This window comes from Oryzias latipes, chromosome 12 (genome assembly GCF_002234675.1).
Source record: "Oryzias latipes chromosome 12, ASM223467v1".
Taxonomy (NCBI): domain Eukaryota; kingdom Metazoa; phylum Chordata; class Actinopteri; order Beloniformes; family Adrianichthyidae; genus Oryzias; species Oryzias latipes.
In genome coordinates, this window is record NC_019870.2 from 5,713,933 (window position 1) to 5,729,119 (window position 15,187).

The window sequence follows — 15,187 nt, forward strand, 5'->3', positions numbered from 1 at the left end:
CCAGTGCAGAGGTCAAAGGCAATGGGCTTCAAAGGCAATGGGCTTCATTAGTGCACATGTCGGGGGTAATTTACACATTTATAGATGCACGAGATTTTGGTTCAACCCTTGTGCTATCTTAGATGACCCCACCCTTACATTGACGTGTTCTCCTTACCATAACAAAGGTGGATAAAGGTGGAAAGATTTCATGTAATCCATGGACACCAGTGAAGATCACAAATCATTGAAGAAAAAAGGTTCAGTGCACTGTCTAGTGGGTCTAGATGACCCAACTCCCAATGTTAAAGTGCCTAGGATAGCACAAGTGTTAATTGTGTAACAGTTTCAGAATGATGTTTTCGAAGAAGAAAAAAAATGTAAGAGGTTTGTGTTCTCATTATTTTCTGTTATTTCTTTCTCTCAGACAGTCCATATGTACAGAGGAGGTCAGATGTTAATTAGCAGTTGGAATTTTACTGAAAAAGTGTGGAAATTGAAAATGTGTTGGGGTGTTTTTTTTCCGGTGTGTGGGCCAGCTTGTGTCGGTTGTGGCCACAGCCTGCCGTTGCCGGGCAACGGTGACATTGAGGTGCATTGTTTTGATTCACGCTGGGCCACACATCCGAACTGCCCACACAAAACCCTGGATGTGAAGCGGTCCAGCCAGGCCTCGTTTAAACCAAGCACCAGTACCCAGAGAATTCAAAGGGGCTCGAAGGGCTGCCCCATCCGGGGGGTGGGGGGGTAAGGCTCGCTTCCTGGCCGACAGGAAGTCCAACTTCCTGTCTTGATTAATGGAGGGGAGCTTAGGGATCACACAGAGGGGCCTCCCACACACAGAGCCCCCACATTTCACCTTATGTGTCAACCTCCTCTTCCTCTCCTCGCTCTCACGGTGTTTGAGACTCTCCTTCCCCCCCCCCGGGTAAAAGGCAGCAGATAAGACTTGTTTTCTTCAACGTTGCAGCAGATTTTGTAAATGCCAGAATATCCTGTTTACTTCTCCGGTTCTCCCTCCTCCTTGAATCTGGGCGTATTTTGTCAGATGAGGGTCAGGATCCAGTTAAACTGGTGTTTCTCAAACACCTCGCGCTGGTCAGGAGTCGTGTCAGGTTGAGGAATGTAAACAGCGAGGGAGCCAGACTCCCAGAGCTGGCAGAATGTGGCGCTGTTTTCTTTTGCTCTGCAGTTTTTAATGGGATGTAAGACTTGTTACAAACCAGGGAACGTCAGACCCAGCAAGACTTCGTCACTGCTTTGCAGTCCATTTCACTGATGATCAGTGTTCAGAGGGGGGTAAAGGAAGGGAGAAGGGGGGGCAGGCCAGGAAAGAAGCCGGGTGGTAGGGAGGGGAGAACACAGAGAGGTGCTTTTTAAGATTTCATGTTGTCCTCCAGCCCCCACACTTTGCAGAAAAAGGTTGCTGTTGCCAAGGTGACTTGACAGAGAAAGGGAAAGTATCTGGCTGCTTTGCCTGTTCTTGTGCAGGGAGCTTAGAAGCCAGAGGCATAGATAAGACATATTCAATCCTCCACAGAACAAAACCGCACACGCATGATATGCTGCCTTAAATACCTCAAGACATTTTGCGCTGTCATCTTTTTTTTCCTTTTTCCAAATGAGCACTGGCGAAACGAGTAAAAAAAAGGAACAAAAGCCTTCAGTTAAGAGGAAAAAACTCTTATGTTTATTAGCCATGAATTTCACATTGTGAAAAAAATCACATGTACAAAATAACACCATAAAAATAGAAATTAAACTTTACATGACAAAAAGAAAAACCAAAAGATTGATGCTCACTTGACAGTATTTTCTGGAATCCTAGATAAAACCCAGTCGAAATGGGGGAAATACCACCCGACAATTAGGTGCAAATTGAAGGGGCATTCATTACTTGCCGTTGCCGGGGAAACCCGTGTTCTGCGGGAAAAAAATGCTTTCATCTGATTGGTTGAGTCTCTTGAGTTCGGCGGTTTGATGAGGTCAACACAATGGAGCTGCAATGGTCTCCGTGCAAGTCTCGAAATTCACAATAAAAGGTGTTTTAGGGCGGCTTAAAGGGGCTCAACGGGAACTCGCACGGCTCCTCGAGTCCACAGGCAAGAAAGAAAATATACACATTTCACCACGACATTACCTTCTACAACCAAAAAGGCTGTTGTAACAAGTCAATGTTCAGGTCGACTGGACAAGACAAATACACAGATATTCACAGAGTGTTTTAAGACATTTCACTGCTTTTTGGTCTGCAGGAACTTGCAGCTTTTCTTTTTTTTCTTTGTCTTTTTAACGTGCATTAATGACACTATGGTGAAAAGCACTGCGGTGTCTGCCCTTAGCAATGCACAGCTTTCTGGGTAGAAGACTTTCTCAACCAAATGGACAGTCCTCCAGCTGTCCTTGGTGCAGCTGCAAAACTCCTAACCGTGCCAGGGTTGTCCTTCCGTACCTTTAGTAGGCCATGGTTCACACGTGTTGCCATTCCGGCAGTCATTTATTGAAATTTTTTAATTTTATCTCACTTCAGCCATGTTTGAGTCCAGGTTTAAAAAAAATTTTTTTTGTGTGTTGCAAGAACCATGAGATCTCTGCGCTCATGTCATTCCTTTTCTATCCACCCTGAAACTGCTAAAAAAAACAGAGGAGGTGCACCTCCAAGCCTGTTAAAGAGCAAATTCCTCCTGGGAAGGATTGAACTGTGCAAAACGCAGCCCCGCTGAGACCAAAGAAAAAAACAAAACACAACACCTGGCCATGCATGACACAACCCAAACGTACATTCACATATGGATGCAGGCAGAGAAGGAAATGAAAGCATATTTTAACAAAAGAGTTATAGTTTTTATATAAATTAAGACTACATTGCAGTAAGTTTATGAAAAAACTGGTATATTCTCAGTTTGTGTTAAGGTGATTTCTGCAGAGACCATGCCAGTTTGACTGAATCACTATGAGTGGACATGCTCAAAAAAAGAGAAGGTCGTTCATTGTGACTCAGCAAGCTTTGATCAGAAGAACAGAAGCACAGCCGGTCTAATACAGCATTAAGAGTACAGTTCAAAGTGACATCGCTCCTTCTGAAGCCTTCAATCCAGACACTGGAAACAGTCCTGGCAGGCATCAACACAAAGATCCAGATATGTAAGGTCGTGACCTGGGGGTACCTCAACCCCCCCCTCCTCTCCTGGCCTTGCACAGATCCCCTCGATCCTCCTCAACATCAGCTGCTGTTGCTCATCAACGCCTCGTGACTGCCGGCGACAGCTAAAGAGGAACTCTTCAAGGTTTGTGTCTGCGTCAGAGCCATGTCTTAAAAGGCTAAAAGAGGAGGGGGAGCATTGCTCCTTCATTATGCCTTTAAAGAAAGCACATTTATTCAGTCTCCCCCCACACCTCAGTCTGCACAAAAAATCCATCATGCTTTTTTTCTGTGTGTCACCAACAGACACAAAGACAGACTAAACAGGAAAAGAATCGGGGTTTGTGATATGTTTGCATCACGAAAGCACAAGGTGGACACAGAGTTTGTGCCTCATCGAGCAAGCAGCGGTTCAGTTGAATGTCCCGGCCTCCTCCTCAGAAACAGCCGTCCGTGCCTCGGCGTCCTGACGGAATGAAAAGAAATAGAAAAAAAGAATACAGGCGTCTGTACATCCCTTTCTGATCCAGAGATGGAGAATGTGTGCTTCTTCACAGTAGGGAGACCGGTAGATGATGCAAAAAAGGGAAATCTGAGGAGAGAAGAATGACTTGTTAAACTGACTAATGAGCTTTCAGGATGTGCCTGAAAGCGAGCTAAGTCAGACAAGTTAAAAGGTGACTTATTAATTATTCAAGCGGAGAAGAGCAGGAGGAAGGTAAAAGCAGGAGATGACATACATCAAGGTAAAGAAAGTCACACCGAACAGTGTTTATGTGATGTATATCAGCTCAGGTCCAGTATTAATAATTACCTTAGAAAGAGATGATTTTAAAAGCAGTTTCTAACAATAACATCTCAGAGGAAGTTTTACAGAGCCTGTGTGAAACACTGTCCACTCTGCGTCCCCCGCCTGACTAATAGATTTAGTAAATCCAGCAGCTCCAATTCCTCGTACCCCCTGGCCTCCATCCAGCTTCTTATCTCCCCCTCAGCCCAACACAAGTTTCACATCTGAGTGCATTTTACGCTCACAGCTTCATTCTGACCTTTTCCATTTTTAAAGCGTTTGCTTATTACTCGTCTATCTTTACTGCACAGATGGCTGCAGGCTTGGTGGCCCGTCTAATGTGAATGTAATGTCATTAAGTATCTCTAACCGGAACCTTTTCATGCTGTTGGACACACAAAGTCAAAGGGAGTGTGTGAATGCACCCCAGAGAGCCTGAAAGCTGGATCCGGTCAGAGGTTACAGGGATCTTCTCTGAGTAACTTTCCATTAAATCGGGTTCATGTTTACGGAGCGTTTATTTTTTAACCTTTTAAATGGAAAGCTAAAACTCAGATGTCGTGAAATTTGATTTTTTTATTGTCATAATGTCCAGCCATTACTTGTTTCTTTAGCCTTTCAAGCCTTGAACATTTCTTAAGCTTGAGTTTGAGTTTGGCTAAGTTGAACTCTAAACTCTTCAGACTCTTAAGCGTCTTTGTGTGCCATTTAAAGCGCTATACAAATAAAATTTATTATTATTATTATTATTTAGAATGTCAGACTACTTGGCCAGCATTGAGTGATTTTGTTCAAACGTGTAAATCTGGGTCATTGTTTTGTTTCGGTTCAGTAGGAAAGCAATGATCCACTTTTCGCAAGATTCGGTTCAATGGTGTGTTTGGTTTTAAGCCGGGAATTGTGGCGCTCCAAGTGATTCGTGTTCCCACAGGAAATAGAATGAGATAAACCCATTGACTGTATGTGTGAACTGGACGGCATCCATAAAAAAAGTCTCTGCGATACGAACGCCATCATTTTGATGGCAGGCATTGTTGATAAGCAATGATTGGTCCAAGTCGGTCTGAGTCAACGTTTCTATGGCAATCGCCAATCAGGAGCGAGCTTGTTGGAAGTTCACACCCCTACCACTTGAAAATGGGGTCTAAGAATCTGTCAAGCGTTTTGAACGTTGGATGCAAGACCACATGCTTTTATCGAGGCATCTGATTGGTCTGTCTATAACTTGAATAACTTGAACTACAGAAAAAATATAATGAAAAAAATGACAAATATCAAAAACATGTTTAAAAAAAAGGTAGCAGAGCAAAAATGGTTATTCTGACAAATATAATAACTGAACAACAGCTGTTCATTTCTCTATAGAATTCTATGGGATTTTGGCTTCTTGGTACCACATCCTGTTTGGAATGCCAGGTGGGAGGGATTAAGTAATATCTAAGCATCTTTATAGACTTTTATTCACATTGCCTCATACAATACAAAAAATACTTTTCATTTTCAAAAATAACTTTGTTGTCATTTTCTCAGAAACTGTAAATTAAGATACCGTATTTTCCGGACTATAAGTCGCCCTTTTTTCATAGTTTGGCAAGGGGTGCGACTTATACTCCGCAGCGACTTATATTAGAAAATAAATTGAAATAAATACATTGTTAACCCTCCTGTTATGTTCATTTGTGAGGAACAGAGATGATGTTCCTGGGTCAATTTGATGTATGAGGTATGTTAAGTGTTAAGAGTATGTTAAGTGACTCAGAGAATCAGCAAACATTTTTTTACAGTAAGATCTTGAAGGCGAAAAACATAATATTCTATTTTCCAATGATTTCATAGATTCAGAAATGCAATAAAAATGACAACTGTTTCTACAAATACAGGATGAAAACAGAGTATTAGTTGGCCAATGATGCTTCATGAAAGGAATAAATAAATAAGTTTGAGAAAAAATTACTGTGAAATTATTAGATAAACAGTCTGCTATGATTGTGTCATATAAGGTTGTGAAAGTTAAAATGCGACTTATAGTCCAGTGCGACTTATCTGTGTTTTTTTCTACTTTATAATGCATTTTTGGGCTGGTGCGACTTATACTCCGGTGCAACTTATAGTCCGGAAAATACGGTAATTGGTTTGGTGTCTGCCTTTAGTATTTCAACATAAAATTTTTATTTTGGTCTGTCAATCTGTTTTTTTATTTTTTTTTTCTTACATATTTTTAATCATACTTCTAGTTTTTATTTGTCTCCTTCATATCCTCAAAAATTTGGTTGAAAGCAATATATAAATATATATATATATATATGTATCCTTAATGCGAGGACTGTTGATTAATATCATTGTGTTATTTGATATTTGTCGTTTGGGCCAATAAAAAGCGTTTCAGCAGAAAACTGTTAGAGGAGAAAATCTCCCATGTTGGAATTATTCCCCAGGGAAGAAGTGGGCTTTTTCCAACTATTTCACAGCAACCAGCTCTTTGTGTGAGGTCTAACAACTTCCTTTTCCTTTTCATTCCCAAACAGTCGTTTTTTTCCCTCCCATTCCTCTACATTTTACCTTTTCACCACATTCTGTGAGCGGACTGTCAGTTACCATGACAGGCAGCCGTACCAACAACAAAATGTTTTTTATTAAATTTGTGGCAGGATTCTTCACTTCGCTGAGCACTGTGTTTCTGTGGCTCAGAGATGGTTAAAACCTTCACTCTAGTCTTTCAGGGATGAAACAGAAAAGGTATAATAAGTCTTTGAAAAAAGATGTCATTCCGTAAGGAGAAGAGGCAGCATAGACTCACAGGAGAGAAAGCTGCTCTAAGCCGTCTCCTCGCATTATCAAAAAGGAGACATGCAGAGCTGGTCAGCTGAGAAGTCACTCATCTTTGCTCTTTTTCATTTTCAGGAGGCCTAGGCTGGCGGGCATTTAATAATTTAAAAAATAAAAAAAGGGGGGGGGGGGTTGGTTGGTAAAGGATTTGTGTGATGTGATGTGATTTTAACCCTGAAGTGAGCTGAAAGACCAGGTTTACCAGCTGACTACCCATGCTCCACATACGTCTGGGCTGTTTATCATCATAGCAGGGAGGGGGCAGGGTTGGAGTAAGACTAGAAGAGTATAAATTGAAGCAGAAGAGACTGTCAAGTCCAAAACGATAAATCCCCAAGACCGGATGACTACTCTGAAGGATGATCCGTGAGCGAGTGGTCTGAGGAGGGTAAGACTCGAGTCGTCCAGCTCTCCCTCATTACTTCTCCGTTACTTCTTGTAATTGATGATTAATGGTGTCTAACACATCGCAAGGGCCAGGATCCATCCCCGCCACCCCAGGAAAAAAAGTGCATAACCTTATCAAAGCAAGGCAACTGAGAGTGGATTAGCCTCACTGGGGTGTCACAGCCTTTTGGTGTGAGACTTGTCTAATTGGAAGACCCCCTTTTTTTTGCTTTTCAGGGAGATTTCCCCCACAGGGGCCATAAAAGAATCCTATTCTCTTTCAATTACCCTTTCTGTCCTTCGGCCCATCCCCACAGCCACATAACTCACTTAACTAACTCACACAAGCCCGATCAGTTCCTCCCTGTAAGTGTGCCCTTCATCATCTGAATGTTCCATTCTTTTTAAACCGAGAAGATGAAGTAATCCTTTATAATCAGAACATCTGAAGCTTAAGAGGTTGAAGCCATAGCCTGGAATGGTATAACAATGCTAACGTTTCCACTAGCCTCCAAGGGTTAAGCAGTCTAATTACAATAACTACATAAGAAATATAAAAACGATAGAACCTAACATCCCCAAAGAATTGTAGGCTTACAAAAGCATCAATTGAGTTCCAACTAAATTGTACACTCAACCATTTAACCACTCACCGAAGATTGATTGGGGACAACAGCCTGATATGTTGCCTACCATCTCTTTGAACACTTAATTGACATTTTTTGAAGTTGAAATCTTCTTCCTTTAAACGTTTCATCACTTATCCAAGTGGCTTCATCACTTTACTGAGTGGCGGAACCTTTCAAGGAAGAGGAACTCAACGTCATGATGTTCCTTGGATGAATGAGAACCTTCACCGACACTTCAAAAACGTGATTTAAAAGACCCAAACCATCAGAAAAGATGACTAGAATAGGTTTATCTTACCTGATGGAAAAGGTGCAAGAATTTTTGGATTCAAGCTGGGAGGTGCTTCCAGGTGCTGACGAAAGCCGTAGGAATGAGCGAGTATGGCACAGTAGTGATGCTGTTCCATGCATCGAGGGTGGGGTCATAGCAGTCAAGAGTTTTACATCGCTGTGTGCCAAAGTATCCGCCCACTACGTACAGTTTGTTTCCCGATGCCACCGCCTGGCAACTCATTCGTTTGGCGGTCACATCACCCACTTTTGTCCACTGATAGTTCTCACTGCTGAACTTGTAGGCTGAGCATGCTGAAAATTCTGTATCACCACCCATAACGAAGATCTGGTTTCCCAACACTGCGGCAGCCGTGTAACGCCACGGCTGTGGACAGGAGGCCGGAACAGTCCATCGGTTCTCCTGCGGATCATAACACTGGACTTTGGGCAGTTTGTCGTGAGTGACACTGGTTCCCCCAAAGGCAAACAGCTTGAGCTTTACACTGACGACTGCTGCATTACTCACTCCTTCTCTTAAAGGAGCCACCATGGTCCACTTGTTTGCCACGGGGTCAAACTGCTCCACTTGCTTGAGGGACACAGATGGAGAAGCCGGCAAGCAACCAGTAGCTGCAGTGTGTCCACCAACGACATAGAGACAGTGTTTCAGCTCAGTAGAGCCATGTCCAAACCGGGCGATTAGCATGGGGGCAGCCTTTGACCATTCCTCATGGACAGTATCATAGACCCAGACATCTTTGGACACTCCGTTCTCTGATCCCCTTCCACCTGTAATGTAGACTTTACAACCAATGGCACATGCACTGAATTCTTTCCTAGGACTGGGAATGTCAGCTTTGGGAATGATCTCTTTGGCTTTCTGATCAACCAGGTACAACTTGTCACACATGAAGGTCTGCCCACCCAGAAGGAAGAGGGCATGGCTGGTTTTTCTTGGTCGAGCACATGGGCTGTTGACAACGCCGTCATTCTGCAGGATCTTAAGCTTACAGCGTATAGCCTCATCTACCAGTTCCTTACTCTTTGCCTGAGCGTTGATCAGCTCCTCTGTTGACACATTCTCCATTAAAAATATGGCAGGAAGCAGAGCAAGGCGGACTGTTCTGAGGAGTTCTGGAAGATGGCAGTGCCTCCTCTCCAGATCGTAGTTGATCCAGTTGAGGGCAGCTTCATAAACCAGCCTCTCATCTTCTGTCTCTAGTTCCTCATGGGACAACAGCTGCACCACCATGTCTTTGGGCAGTTGGAGGAAATCCTCTGTCTTGCAAATAGCAGGGAAGTTGCTAAGACACATGCCCCAGGAGAGCTCTGACAGCTTGGTGCACTGGTGGGCGTCAGACAGCAGCAGCATGCCAAGGCAGTTGGATGGGTGAAGGTTTCTCTCAAGGAATTCGGCGCAGGCGTCGCGGATGTCTTGAAACTCCAGCATGTCTCCAGCCTCCAGTAGTGACTCAGCGTTCTCTTCATTGATGACCACGCGCGACGAGTACGCATAATCCAGCAGGAGTTCTAAAACCTCTGGATGGATGGAGTCCCGGAAGTCCACCTCACTGGCCTGGCTTTCTCTGAGCCCCCCACTGAACATGGCCTCAAAGTATCGACTGCAGGCAGCCAGCACGGCGCGATGGCAGGGGAAGGTGCGGCTGCCTGCGTGAAGCAGGACATCTGTGAAGAGCCTTTGCTGCCGCAGAGAGTTGAGGTGCATGAGGACACTGTCCGCGTAGGAGGACTTGTGAAAAAGGTAGATATTCATGGAGCCGGTGCTGGCTCTGGATTTTCGGTTCTCGTGGACGCACACGGACATTTTCATTGAATCCTGAAACAGAGAGGAAAGAGGAAGAGAGAAAAGATCTCTTTAATGCATTTCATATTTGAAATCCACAAATATGAGGAACAAACCAGAGCATTTCAAAACCTTTTAAATGTATACACAAGTTATGGCTTGTTTTAAAGCAAAAGACTGTGATGTTTGCATGTTTTTAAATAACAAAAGAAGGTTTATCCGCTTGTAAAGTAGGTCTAATTTGCCTAACAAATTGTGACTGGTGCACATCCAAGCAGTGTGGAGTGAATGCTAAAATACTGAATCACTCTGTCCATAAAAAGATGAGCTGCACGACTTAAAAGACTAGAAAAACCCCCTCAAGAGAAATAAGTGATCCACTGAAGAAAAATGACTAAACGGCACACATCTCAGGGTTATGTAGGTCAACTGTCTCCTTAAAAGTACTCTTCCACCTCCAGCTTTAAGAAGTGATAATCCTCATCTTTGATACCCCTCATCTACAAATAAAGTGTCCCTTTGTAGGGAACCCATAAGTCAAGAGGAAAGGGAAAATAAGGAAGAAATGGCAGGACTGTTAAGCCTCTCAAAAATGCGCACAATTTACTTCAATCCTCCCTTCAGGGGAAAAAAAAGACAGCTCGCTCTTCACTGTCCTCGGCCTGTCCTCACACAGAGCTAACTTTCATTCCACCCAGTTTCCTACCCTTGCCAAACGCCTGGCGCCTTCCATGGGTGCACAGACTTCAATGTTTCCCGCTAGCTCAGAACTCTGGGAGGGGGGTGGTTTTCTAACTGGGTGACATAATTGGATAGAAGATATTGAAAATCAAATTCTGCTGGCAGTGGCCAGCGTGTTTGCTTCCTTACTGGAGACAAACAGCTGAAGCGCGTGGTCACCTTGAAACCTGTAAGTAACTATGAATTCCAGAGATTCCACGCTTGGAAAGGCAAAAGCTTTTACAAAGATGCTGGAGGAAAATATGCCTGAAATGTTTTGAATTTTTGCATTTTTAGCAAGGCCTTATTTTTGTATTTGCAGAACGGAAAATTGTATAGCATGAATGTTGTTTTTTGTAAATTTGTTTTGGATAATAGCAACTCTTCTACCACCCACTAATGTAGTTAAAGTCCAAATCATCTTTTAATTTATTTTCAAATAGATGAAATGGTCTTTTAATTATAATTATGCTGTTTTTAGCCAAAATTTAAAAAAAAAAAACTAAAAAAAACAGTTGTTTTCTAGGACATCATTTCTGCAGAACGGCAGGAGTTCATTAGAAATTCGCCTGAATTTCATGCGGAGAACCCCACCACCCCTTCCCATTGCTGAGAGCTCTTTGTTCATGTGGTATTCGACTAGCTTACAGACCCTCACAACCCTAACCTGACATTACTGCTGCAACAGAAGTGGCGAGGAATTTTGGAGTTATCCAGCCGTACAGTTTGGATCCAGATTCCAGCTCAGCCGAGGAAAACAAAGACGTTCATGGATCTATTTGTTTGCACATGGATGCATCAGGATGGAGCGGAGCAGAGAGCTTGTGGCCTGCCCAGTGACTTTTCTGCATCACAGATAAATGGCATTTTTTCATCTGCTCCTGGTTCACAACAATTTGAATAAAGAAATACTCATAAATCAATTTTAAGCTTATTTTTCTTAATATATGTCCTCCATCATCAGAAAATGGCCACAAGAACATGTTAAAAAACAGCATTTTTATCTTTAATGGATTTCAGCTTTCCCATGCATGAAGTAGTCTGAAGGAGCCTCAAGGTTTCATCTGCAACTGAACTGCTGAGAAGAAAAGGTGCCTCCATTTTCCATAAATTGCATCATCTGCTCAGAAAATTAAAAGAAGAAATCTTCAGAAGTCCAGCCTTTTGAATATGAAATCAAACTCCAGACCTGCAGCGACACATGCAACATTTAGCAGGCGTTTTTGATGAGGAGTGTCACTGACACCTGAAGCATGGAGTCTCTGTGAATAACGAATTAATGCACTATGAACCTGATGTTTGATCTTTATGATGCACAAAGGACTTTCAACCTGAGACTTCCCCCTCTGTCATTTTGTGATTTTCTTTCCTGCTGAAATTCCTCTTTGTGTGTCAGATTGACACTTTGAGCAGAGTTTTCGTGTGTCAGAAGTCAACTTGTAGCTCGTCTTTACGCGAACAAGGCAGCAAACTCTTGCATCATTCTCTGACTTACCGAAGAAATATGCACTCTTACTAACTCCTAAATGTGACACAAAGAGCCGAACCTCAACAGTGAGGAGGCTTTTGAACTACTCACCGAAAATGTCTGTGTGTCATCACAATCTGATCGGTCATAACTTAAGGAAACACAAAACGGAGTACGACCTTGGTCTGGCAGGACTTGTCGCATTCCAGCAGCGCCAAACCTGGTAATGTAATGAGCACATCTCTGCCGAGTCTCCTCGCCTCACGGTCACGAGTGCGCAAACGCCAGCTCCGCTTTTCTAATTGGGAGTTGTAAGAAGCTTGATTTGGGTAAGTGATTCTAATATTGCAACCTAATTAAAGAGATTTTACATACGCTAATAATTGGCATGTTAATAAAATTGACCCTCAGTGATTCAGGCCCAGAGGCAAAGCGCTTGATTAGTAGGAAAACAAGTTCAGAGCGAACTTGTTTCAACTTTGTACAGCAGAATCAATAGCCGTGATTAAGGTATGGCCTGGATGAACTCATGAGCTTCTAAGCCCCCCCCCCCCCTTTTTTTTATGGTTGTTTGCTGCCCACTTACTGTCTCTGAGGTTTGGTTGTTTTGCACCAAATTGGTAATCAAAGATTTTTAAGTGCCTGCAGTCCTCCCTGTTTTGTAAGGTTAGGGCTGCACCATATAAGGAAAACACGCGATATTAGTGATCAATATTGCAATGACGATATAACTTCCGATACATGAACAAATAGCAAAACAACTCAATACATCATTTCCATTTCACTGCAACAGTTCAATTTAAGTGTCAACAAAACTTAATAAGAGGCGGGCATCTAACATAAAAGGAGTCCATCCGATTGATCAAATGCATAAAAGGATTTATTTGATCTGTTAAATAATTCAGGCTGCCATAGAATTGTTTAGCATATCTAAGCTTTATTGCAATTTTCACAGACTATTGCGATATGCATATTGCACCGCTTAATAAATTTAGGATTTATTGTGCAGGCCTATGTAAGGTTATAGATTGATTCTGGTTTTGGCCTATTGGTGTTCTGAGTCTAGATAATGACATTATTTTACAGTATTTTGCTGCAACTTATTTTATTTAAAAAAAAAAAAAAACTACTTTAATTTAAATTTATTTTAGATAAACAGCTCATATTGCTAAAGGCTCCAAACAGATTCAGCCTAAATGTCGGCATCAGTACTTATCCTGGGAAATATACGCCTCCATGAAATGACCTTAACATGCCTCAACACTATCTCTTCATGATAGCAAGAAGACATGAAACATCCTTGGCTTCACATATGCCAACATTCCTGCTTGTCGGCCAGTAAATGCTTCCTTCTCAGACGTGATCATCGGAGCATTTTATCAAATTTGCATAAACAAAAATATCAAATCAAACAAATACTTGAAATGTAATGTATTATATACATTCAACGTTTTTAAAATCCTAAAATGCACATAAATATCAATATTCTGCTTAATCTTAAATATCCTAAAGTCAAACTGATTGAACTGACAGCTCAAACGTAACAAAACTGCTGAGAAAGTTCTCCTCTCACTAACTTTTTGCTTGATCTCAGTCTTTTTTTTTTTTACTGTTATCCAGACATAACAAGACTGATCACTCACCCACAATTCCTTCCTCTTCTTTATTTTTTAATTTTATTTTTTAGGCTGACTTACAGGAGGATGGAAACTGGAAATCAGTCTTTTGCCAGCCCTGTCTGTCCTCAGTGGATCTTCTGGAAATGAGGCTGGAAGAGATGCCCTCATTCCCTGAGAGGAAGCACACATGCAGCTTCTGGACTCGATCCCAGCCCGCCTGCAGTCTGTTTCAAATCATTGCCAGGTGTTCGGAGCCGCGCGGACGCAGGAAGAGGAGCCTCCAAAGTCATCGGCGGCTCTGAGGAGGACTCGGTTCTGCGCATCTGCCCAGCCGGGACCGAGGGCTGCAGAGCAGACGCAGGCGCAACACCTGATGCCGCCCTCAGCCGTCTGCAGCCCGGAGGGAACACAAAGATCTGGGAGCGCACGACAATGCTGCGCTGACGTGCGGGGAGTGTGCGCGTTTTCAGCTCCACGACCGCGGCGCTTTTTGGACTTTCTTTCCTCCACGCAGAGGCGGAGGGCGCAGCGCAGAGCAAAGAGGGGGAGTTCCTTACCTCTCTGGGGGAAAGCAGGAGTTCATCTGCGCCCGCGGTTTCCCTCGGACATGCCACTTCTGAGAGAGCCACGGTGCAAGCCTTTGCGCCCGCGGAGCCAACTCCTTGTTTTGCGCCCGACAGGAGCGCACAGACTCGGTCGCGGGGAGGCCGTTTTCCGCCGGGAGCGAGCTCGGTTCCAAAGCAGGAAACGGAGAGAGGAGCTGCGGTGCGGGAGGATGTTTGGAGGCGTCGCTCCGCTGCTGCTGTGGCGCTCCTCCGCCTGCGCTCCCACTCAAATCAATGGGTGTGTTTACACGGAGCAGGGGGGAGGATCAGGAAACGGAGCCGGAGACAAAGAGGGTCATGCATGGATCTGGAGGGAGGGAGGGAGGGGAGGACCCCCCCCCCCCCTCCTGCAAAAATGAATAACAATAATAAGACAACTTCTTTATATTTTTGCATTTATTTTTATATAAAAGCCCAGTTTTATGACCTTTATGACCAGAATTTCACCTTGTTCACATATAAATGCTGCTTTTAAATGTAGAAATCATCAAAGAAGCATTTCTTTTAAAATATCTCATATCTTTTTTAACTCAAAGTAATCACAAATAAAATATTTGTTATTATTTTATTCCAGGAATCCACAGTAAACAACATGACAGGAAGATCCCTGTTGTTTGAGTCACAGGGGCCCAACCCTTGGCCCTCTGAGATTATAAAGACATTAGTGTGGCTCTTGTGGTAAAAAACGGTCTGTTTTACCCCTGAACGTCATGTGTTAGTCATGTCTGTGGCGGTGGCTGTGACCGACCTCTTTATCGGCCCCCGGGGCTCCTCTGATGTTGTTTTATTTGTTTTCCTCTCAGCCTGTCATGTGATTTCTGAGTGGGAACAGAGATCTGCTTTCTTTTATTCATAAAAAGGCTCATCTTTCCCTACCTTCATATTAAAGATTAGAAGCACACTATCAGGCTGGACACTTTGACATGGACAGGAGATCCAAAAGTG

At 43.2% G+C, this 15,187-nt stretch overlaps 1 protein-coding gene across 2 annotated transcripts; it reads right to left on the reverse strand.

The window, feature by feature from the left end:
- Positions 1 to 1,644: 1,644 nt before the first annotated feature.
- enc1 (ectodermal-neural cortex 1) lies at positions 1,645 to 14,532 on the reverse strand. Of its 2 annotated transcripts, none has more exons than XM_004074520.4 (3): positions 14,195 to 14,532; positions 8,052 to 9,863; positions 1,645 to 3,713 (listed from the first exon to the last, which is right to left on the reverse strand). In XM_004074520.4, the coding sequence occupies exon 2, from the start codon at positions 9,855 to 9,857 to the stop codon at positions 8,082 to 8,084; it is 1,776 nt and encodes a 591-aa protein (XP_004074568.1). In that variant the 5' UTR covers positions 9,858 to 9,863; positions 14,195 to 14,532; the 3' UTR covers positions 1,645 to 3,713; positions 8,052 to 8,081. The 2 variants fall into 2 exon arrangements, with proteins under 2 accessions (XP_004074568.1, XP_020563186.1); XM_020707527.2 differs by lacking the exon at positions 14,195 to 14,532 and adding an exon at positions 13,716 to 14,180.
- Between the last annotated feature and the right edge of the window lie 655 nt (positions 14,533 to 15,187).